Source organism: Sinocyclocheilus anshuiensis, unplaced genomic scaffold (genome assembly GCF_001515605.1).
Source record: "Sinocyclocheilus anshuiensis isolate Anshui unplaced genomic scaffold, SAMN03320099.WGS_v1.1 scaffold2166, whole genome shotgun sequence".
NCBI lineage: Eukaryota > Metazoa > Chordata > Actinopteri > Cypriniformes > Cyprinidae > Sinocyclocheilus > Sinocyclocheilus anshuiensis.
The window spans coordinates 1,129,574-1,139,195 of NW_015557079.1; the positions used below are offsets into that span (position 1 = coordinate 1,129,574).

At 37.2% G+C, this 9,622-nt stretch overlaps 1 protein-coding gene across 6 annotated transcripts in view; it reads right to left on the reverse strand.

Annotated features, from left to right (window-relative positions):
• LOC107676854 (intersectin-1-like) overlaps positions 1-9,622 on the reverse strand; it is a 64,857-nt gene that overhangs the window by 35,577 nt on the left and 19,658 nt on the right. For all 6 annotated transcript variants that reach the window (XM_016471542.1, XM_016471547.1, XM_016471545.1 and 3 more), the window contains exons 2-11: positions 8,537-8,600; positions 7,322-7,417; positions 5,295-5,358; positions 4,295-4,455; positions 3,525-3,713; positions 3,352-3,430; positions 1,738-1,847; positions 1,293-1,356; positions 854-991; positions 580-689 (exon numbers count right to left, since the gene is read on the reverse strand). In XM_016471542.1, coding sequence (XP_016327028.1) covers positions 580-689; positions 854-991; positions 1,293-1,356; positions 1,738-1,847; positions 3,352-3,430; positions 3,525-3,713; positions 4,295-4,455; positions 5,295-5,358; positions 7,322-7,417; positions 8,537-8,564 — 1,039 coding nt within the window. In that variant the 5' untranslated portion in view covers positions 8,565-8,600. The remainder of the gene's footprint in view (positions 1-579; positions 690-853; positions 992-1,292; positions 1,357-1,737; positions 1,848-3,351; positions 3,431-3,524; positions 3,714-4,294; positions 4,456-5,294; positions 5,359-7,321; positions 7,418-8,536; positions 8,601-9,622) is intronic.

Here is a 9,622-nt window from a genome sequence, read left to right on the forward strand (position 1 = left end):
CGGAGATCGACAGCGTGAAGTTGATGTATTTCCTCAGCGACCAGCACGGATCAGCTCCAGGCATGGCGAAGCGGATATCGTCCTCTTTTGGAAGGCCAACCAAAGTAGTTTCGCTTTCACAACGAAACACAGCGCCTTCACGGCATGGCGGTGGCGGCAACAACAATACTACAGCGAGAATAAAAGTTACGCCTTCTTTCTTTGCGTGAACATTTGGGCGGCGTTATGCAAATCTTCCCAGATCGTGACGTAGATATGTGGGGGCGTGTTAGAACGAGCCGTTTTAGGTAGGCGTGGTTGACTCTTAACTTTTATAAAGAATATCTCTTTGGATTTGAGACTTTAGTCTTAGCAACTTTACAGATCTTCTTCATGCACCAAGAGCTTGTAACACTCCAAAGAGAAAGGAAAAATTGAAATCGCATCATATGACCCCTTTAAAGACTGTCCAGATACAAAATGCATTAATGCCAGGTGCCAAGAGGGCTTTTTTCTTGTCTATAGGCCACAAATATTTTATAAGTGAGTAAGCTGAGTTTCCTTTATGAAACTAATTAGGATTTACTCTTGTCCTCTGACCTGCAAGTTTTTTCTCTGCCTCTTTTTCCTCCTCCTCGGGCTCATCCTGAGACCGTAGATCTGTCGAGTGCATACTGGTCACAGACACTCCACTACCAGAACGCATTCTCCTAAACAAACAGGAAAGAATTAAGTCCTATAGTTGTAACCATTTGGATTGTTAGAATAAAAGTTCTCTTAAGTCTAACTTTTAACTAACTTGGCAGACTATTCTAAGGCGTGAAAGCTGATAATTGACAAAATACAGTTGTGGGCCATCAGTGGGGTCACTCACCTGAATGTTGGAGGTATGAGGTCAGGGGGCAGCAATGGGGGAAGAGGCAGACCGGACATTGCCATGTCAATTAAGTGCATGGCCAGAATAAACTCTTCTGCAGTCAACTTTCCGTCCTGGTCTATATCGGACAGGTTCCTATATAGATAAACAGTGGATGTTTTATGGAGACAAAACAGCTATTTATCCTGCCTTTCCACATGACACCTGATCACCCAAGATCCGATGTTAACATCAAGTGTAAACAGGACCATAGGCAATACAAAAATCCCAAGAACAGCATGTTAAAAGAAATCAAAACACCAGTCGGATGTACTTATAACAATAACCAGATACCAATCCTCATGTTTACGCTGATACAGATCTCTGAACTCTGAGATTTGTTTGAGTTTTAAATGCGAGACAGAGACACAATAAGAAAAATGTGTTGGATCTGCACCAGATGGTGGCCAGCTGGGCCTGCGGTAGACTGGACTGCATTAGAATAGTTCTGGCTTGTGGACCTGAAGCAGAAAAGAAAGAGAAAGCGAGAGAGGGGAAAGAGAAGTGAAAGAAAGAGTTGAGTATGTTGAGTCAGCAACCTCTGCTTCCTCTAAGCTGTACTGAGTAACCACTGTCACTTATCACATGAGCTTTGAGCTCCGCAAATGCATTGAATTAAAAACTAGATTATTACACAGAAAATGTGAATGGTGGCATATGCATTATGAAAATAGTATTAAATCAAATTTTAAAATACAAAACTAATAATAACCTTGTTAAAATCTACAGCTATGCAGCAATTAAATTTGAGATTTAAATTAGCTGAACAACAAAACAAAATACAAAGTGTTTCACCGCATGATGATTATTATGTGTCATGCTTTGTGTGATGGACACCATACCTGTGAGATAACCACTCATCATTTTGTCATGGCTGTTGAAGAGTTGGCGGTATTTGAGCCGAGAGGACTGAGGCACGGCCCAGTCAATGGGTGGAGGAGCAGCCGGAGCACTAAAGAGACAATGTGTGTGTTAAAGTGGCTCCATTATGCTCATTTACATGTTCATTATTTTATTTTTGGGTAAGGTTGGGTATCGTTTGAATTTTATCGATTCCGATTCTTATCGATTCCTAGTTTCGATTCCAATAAGACAAAAAATCCAATATAAAAAAAATTAAGTCAAACATTTAGATGTCAAACATTTATTCTGTCTTTTTACAAAGACAGCAAAAATAGCTAGACAAATATAAATTTCAAATATTAAAGTGTTAAAGACAAGTAAACAGTCAGTAATAAAATAGGAATAAACAAATCAATTAGCAATAGCATAAATACAACTGAACCAAATTTCAGGTACAGAAACTGTATTTAAAAGTTTAAAAACACTGCATATTTTTTTCATAAATAAAATATAAATGATTAAAGTTATTAAAGACATTCAGTCAAGATCAGTGAATTATTTTTTTGTTCTTTGATTAACATTAATGACAGGCAGCGCATTTATTAGGCTGCTGTCACTTTAACACCAAACGCATGCAGATCTAAAAATACTGTACACGTGTTTTCTTTCTCATCTGTTTACATTCTAAGTTCTTTCCGTTCCTGCACTTAAATCGTTTTAAATCACATCATAATGCGAACGAGTACATTAACATGATCTACAGTTCAAAAAAACATTTTTTTTCCTCCAATGGTACATTGGTTCAGCATCTCTTTTCAGCTGAAACACTCTGTTTTAGTTCCTTTTTGATGTCGCAAAATGATGGAAATAATGGCAGGACTACAAACAAGGCATTTCAGGCAAGTGTTTTCTGCAGATTGCTTAAATGCACAAACAGCTATATTACACGCTAAAGGAAAGGTAAATTCATAATATGTGCTTTTAACATCTATACAATTTCTGTGAATACTAGGGTTGGGTATCGTTTGAATTTTATCGATTCCGATTCCGATTCTGCTTATCGATTCCGATTCTTATCGATTCCTAGTTTCGATTCCAATAAGATAAAAAATCCAACATAAAAAAAAATTAAGTCAAACATTTAGATGTCAAACATTTATTCTGTCTTTTTACAAAGCATTCTGTTGCAGCTGAAAAACACGAGCAAAAATCAGCAGCCTACAGAACACTGCAAGAGGAGTTTTGCCTATGCTTTAAAAAAAAATACCACAGCAAAAACAACTAGATTAATATAAATTTCAAATATTAAAGTGTTAAAGACAAGTAAACAGTCAGTAATAAGATAGGAACAAACAAATCAATTAGAAATATCATAAATAAATACAACTGAACAAAATTTCAGGTACAGAAACTGTAATTAAAAGTTTAAAAACACTGCATAGTTTTCTTTTCATAAATAAAATATAGATTAATCAATTAAAGTTATTAAATATATTCAGTCAAGATCAGTGAATGATTTTCTTTTGTTCTTTGATTAACATTAATGATAAAATGGAACCGGTTTTCGATACCCAACCCTAGTGAATACAGTGTAAATGTGTGTGTTTGTGTACCTGGGTGCCTCAACTGACTGGCCCTTCTGTAGCTTGATACTGGAACGATTGAACGAAGGGGTTTTGTTGAGCGCAGCAGCTGAGAGACAGAGACAAACACCCATAAATTATCCTGCCAAAGTAAACAAACTGTATAAGCTGGTCTAGGTAGTGTGAGTGTTTGTTTACATTACCTGGATGCGAGAATCCACTCATGGGTTGTATCATAGCGGGTGCTCCGTTAGCAAGCGATGGTACAGCTGGGGTTACTGATGCTACCAGAGGTGGAGACACACCTACTCCTGGCACTCCTGGAGGCAGAGGGGGCAGGGGCATGGGCGGCACTGCTGGCAGGCCTGGCATTGCCCCGATACTGGGCATCCCTGATGAAGGAAATAAATGAAATAATTAATTAATTTAATTACTTAATAATAATTAATGCCAATTTTTTTTATATATAAATAAATGATTGGAAGGTATGGTTGATGCATTGCTAATTTAATTTAATTATAACATAACATTCTATAAGGTACTCTAAATCTCTGAGGGAACTGACTGAACTACAATCTTAACACAATCAAGTCCTGAACAAGAGAAGAGTGGTCTTCTGTAGATCTAGAATAAAGCATTTAATATACAATCTTTTCTAATATAGTCCTGGTCTAAAAACACTGCTGTCTAGTCTAAATCAGTGGCTCTCAACATTTCTACTTTCAGTTAATAATTTTTTTTTAAAACAAGCACCTTTCAAAATTACACCCGAAATACCAGAGGAAATATTTTAGCTAATAAGAGGGGCTTTTGAATAATTGTGCTGGACAAAGGTGGGTCATTCGAGTCAAAACAGTTGAAAAGCACTAGTCTAATGACTGAGACTTCATCTGTGTCCTGATATGTTACATGTCATTCAAGCCATCAGAAAGAAAACAAAAACATGTCATTCAAGCCATCAGCCATTTCTTACCAAAAGGCGGCTGTGGGGGAATGGAGAGGGGTGGCTGCTTCATGGAGGGGGGCAGTGAAGGAGGGAGGGGGTGACCCTGCAGCTTCAATTTAATCAGCTTCATTGCGATGGAAAATTCATGTATGTCCATCTTCCCATCGTTGTTCATGTCGGCCAGGGCCCTGCAAAACATAAACAGAGTATCTTGTTCAGTGACAGACAACATGTTAACTTCATCATCCATATCATTCAGGATTTGCAACTTGCTACACAATCGGTTTTCATAGACACAGTAGCCTGGACAATTTAAAACTTAAAAAAAAGGATTAATTTGTACAGAAAAACAATGTAAAAATGCTACAGTAATTAGTTAACTGTAAATGTATATTTCATGGTTAATCGATGGTTTTAGGAAGTAAAAACAATGAACTTCCATATAATTTACTGTAAAAATGACATTCTCAGAGGCCCCGCGTGACATCACATATAATAATGTTCTTATTTTTGTTATCAGTAATGTACATCAAGGTGTTTTGTGTTAAATTTTATCTTATGTAAATGTTTACTGAATTATTTTAGTGTCATGTGTCTTACCCTAACAGTGTTTTTTGTGTGTGTATGACCCTGTGGTCCATCTACCAATAATGGCCATGCCTTATGGACAGTACACTTCTGATTCATAATGTGGTTTTCTATTGTACCTGTATTGTTATAGTGGTTATCAGTACAAGTTACAAGGTAAAAAGCAGATTTTGGCAGTAAACTGGCATATTAACTTTATATTATTTAATGAAACATATAGTTATAAATTGTAAAATATACAGCCATCTGGCAATACTGGAAACACTGTCATAAGCATTTTGTGCAATGAATTTCTGGCAACAACAGCTGCAAGTGTTTTACTGTAAATGCAATGGAATATTTTTTACAATGTACAGTAATTATTGAACAAAAGCACATATTGGATTATGAAAGTAGTGCACTTGATTATAAATGAATATGTGTTATAGGAATTGTGTACCATATCTGGGCGAGGATGGGGGCAGGTAAACCTGACTGCAGAAAGAAATTCCTTGCCTGGTCACCTAAAGAGAGAGAGAGAAAGGGAAAAAAATTTATATAAATATTGAGTAAATATATAAATAAACATACTGTATGGTATAAACGAACAAAATAGAAAGGTTTTGTCCCCACAACTTAAATGAATGTGGTCTTCAAAGAATTTTATGACATTAAAATGATGTAATTGTTTTAGTATGCTAATCAAACATTGATAACATAATTAAGAGTTACGTAACTCCATTTAAACCATCTTGTCAACAAACATGCAGAGGGTTTATTGACTGCACTTGAGTGACACTGGCCTCTGGGGCGAGTGATCTGCCGGCTACAGCTTGAGCAAGAAAGGAAAGCTGAGTCAGTGTGCTCATATGTTATCTAACCTATCAAACCGATTTCCTGCTCCTATGACAGCCTATACTGCTAAACACAAAAAAGCGTGTAAAGCAGCCAACTACAGTTTTCTTTCTTTTTTTAACATTGCCTATAATGGTTTATTATACGACAACCCTCTACATTGCGAGTAAATCAATCGCATATGTGACTAAATCTTCACTCTGGGCGACTAAATGATGTCTAATATTGACAATCTTATACCAGTGTCAACTAATAATGCCACAGCAGGCCAGATAACCTGAACCAACCCTTTTACAACCTACCAACCAATGCAAAAAACAATGGGAGATGTGAGTTTGTGCCTCTGCCAAAGCAAAAATGACCTTTTCACCTTCCTTTAAACACGTTTCCTCTCGATAACAGGTGTCTTCCTCTGCACACACACACAGAACGCCTTTATATACTCAGAGCCGAAAACAGACTCCCTCCCCATGCCTGCCTGACTGTGGGCCAGTCACTGCTTCAGCCGTCCTTCAGTCAACACAAAGAGGCTCTTTCAGATCCACTGGTCAACAGGAAACCCATAAGTACCATCTCTTCAGTAGATGTCCAAAGTCCAGCTGGGACAAGCTGGTTTTACTGTTTGCATCTTGTGATTTTGATTAGCCCTTTGGAGGTTAATTTCACATCTACTGTATCTATGATTGCAGAATGAGATCATGAAATGTGTGTACTTTGAGCATTTCTTTCAATGTAATGTATGAAAAGTTTCAGAATCTTCTTCAGACTGGCAAAATGTCTCCAAAGAGAGTCCAGGGAGAAAGATGGCGTTCTATAACAGGAACAAACATGTCAAAGCTTCAACTAGAGATTAGAAACAAACAGCATCAGCAAAAGATGACAGAGAAATGACCTTTTCTAGACGAGTCACATGGAAATCAACATACCACACCCTGATCGGTTTCCTTCTCTGTATCTTTCTCAGTGATTCTGTTAACATCACACACTGTCAACTCACAACTGAAATGTTCACAACGTTTCCAGCGAATCAGAATTTTAACTCTAAAACATCTGCATTGCGCAAACCTTTACACAAGCTTTAGATGGTTGTTCTTCTGACCAATGTAAACGTGGAACGGTTTTAATGCGTGTCAGAGGCAAAGCCAGAGTTCATCTGTTTCGGTGGAGGTGCTGAGATTTACATTAACACTTCTCAGACTGTTTCTTATAGTACTTTAAGACAGTTGCGAATCTGATCGAAGATAACGCAAGCATCATCCACCCATTTACAGGGTGGTATGGTTTAAATAAACTGTCATGAAGAATATCCATGGCATTTTTATTAGCATGGGGGATGTGTTTAAAAAACAGAATGGTGGGAAAGAGGCGGCGGCTTTTGTTTTTCAGTTTTCACTTCATTTGCTCCGTCTCTCTGTGTCTGTGTATCCAACAGAGAAATAATAGGCATAAAAATGTCTGACTACCAGAGATGTATGACTGACAGCACTGCGGGTGGTCATTTTCAGTTGCACAGAACTCAAGGGATTTGTTCTTGCATTTCAGACAACATCAAACTCCAAAGGGTTTTAGCAAACATCAGCACTAATGAGCGTTCTGTACTTTTCTCACAGCAAGAAAACCAGAGGTGATTACCTGTGATGAAGCCAGCAGGTGTGGGGGTCAAACTGTGGAACTGCTGGTCATGTTTGGCTCTCTCGTCCACAGATATTACCCATGTATCCGACCCCCCTACAGAGAGAAAGAGAGAGAAGATATCAGACAAACAGCAGCATAACGCTTTAATGTGTTTAACCTGCTAACATTTTTATCAAACAGACAGATCACATCTACAGATAAATCAACTCTTACTGACGTTTGACTGCGTAAAAACATCACTTAGAAATATGCAACAGTCAAACTGTTGTGTTGATACAATTAATAACCTAATTAATCAGAAAGATAAAAAAAAAAATCTAACTAAAAATTGGTCAAAAATAATCATTTTTATTTTAAAACTGCTTAATCCATTATTTACAAAAATGTTTTATTCCACCTCCTGCCCAATGTGCAATGTGAAGGCTATGAAAACAAATCTAGGCTATATACAGTGGGTAGCATTGGTTTTGTACATTTAATTTTTGTTTAACGTTATTTATAACAATGTTGTTCAATTAGCATGTTTTTGTGTTTTGCTTTGGTACCGAAATTGGTACCGAGAACCGTGGATTTTCACTGGTATTGGTATCGAATACTGAAATTTTGGTACCGTGACAACACTAATATGCGCTATACAATAGTATACATATATATGTATTCAAATATAAATATTGCATTCTAAAACAAAAAATAAAATATTTGATTGCTTACCATTTTAAAAGAAGTTAAAATGACTGAATTAAACATTAAATTCAAAGAAATCACAGACTAAATGTTAACTTGTATGAGGAACATATTTACTCATGTGAACAACATAGTAACTATATTACACTTATACTATACTAGGTTATTCATCTTATTATGGAAAATGATCAATGATTATCAATCAGTTGTTGAAATTCTAGATAATATCACAATAAAAATCTTATATTCCAAAATGCAAAGCAACTTTTAAATCCCACTGTATATAAATATGCCACATTAAATTGTAAGTGAAAACAGAAAATTAAACACACATAAGCTTGCAAACGGCAGTTCTGTGAGGGCATTTCTCTTCTATTCATTGATCCTTTTAGACATTCACTGACTCACTTGAATTAATTCTCTCTGCCTCTCTCTCTCTCAAACACACAGAGTACTCCATACACATCCACCCAGCCTCCATCACACAAACACGCACGCGTCAGTCAGTCAGTGAAAACATCCACTCACCTCCGAAGGGCGTGGGAAACTGAGCCATGGTTCAGTCCGTCAGCTGCCGTCCAGCCACAAACTCCTGCAAAACAACACAAAGAAACCTTGAGCTTTCATTCTTACACTCATTCACTCACTCAACCTCTGAGAAACAACATAAATGACTTGTTCATCATCCTGAAACACAAGATCACTCTCGTCAGGGACAAAGAGGAAGAGACATTTGAGTGAATCACTTCTGACCTGCAGAAAACTTCCTGTGAGAGGAAGGACAAAACAAAGTCCCTGCAAAAAAACTCCCGCTTTCTCACTTAAACACACACACGCACACACAAAACTGACTTGAGTATGAGATAGGTAAGGATTTTGACTAATTATTCACCTACTGAGAACTCATCTTGATTTTTTTTTAACTTGTGTTTAGCTTTATTATTTTATATAGCAAAGGTTTAGAGTTGGCCTTAATTGGAAATTGTGATCACCTTTTTCTTCTCTATTGTGACGTATATCCAAGAAACGGTTTCTTGAATGAGAAAAAAATGAAGGGCAGGACTAGGCCTGGGAGATAAAATGGTATCGATATTTATCGACGGTACACCTTCTTCGATAACGATAGAAAAAAATGTTCGATATAGCACGATATAGGCACGTGCTATGAGTGACGCAGACAGCACACACAAACACGAACACATGCTGAAATGAGTGCTGTGCCTGCCTGTGATGAGGAGATTGTGAATAAAGAATGAATATTAGTCAAATTTAAAATAAACATTTGCATTTGAATGTTAGGTGTGCATCAGGGAGCGTCATCAGTGGCGCGTGAGATGCGGTGATGATGTTGTAGTTTAATGTTTTGTTAGTCTAGCCCACGAGATGCGCAGTTGCTGCGTTATTCATTCAAAATATTAGAGAAATATAGAAGCTCAATGCAGAGAAGATCTTGATTAGGTTAAAACCGAAACCAAGCCATTCACACAGATGCATATTCAGCGCATTTTTTAGACGGACAAATATGACTGCTGCACTCGCGTCTCACACAAGAGATGTACATGCAAAGTTAAAACAGTTTAAACTTTTAGAAAACACGTCACGAATTTGTGGAGG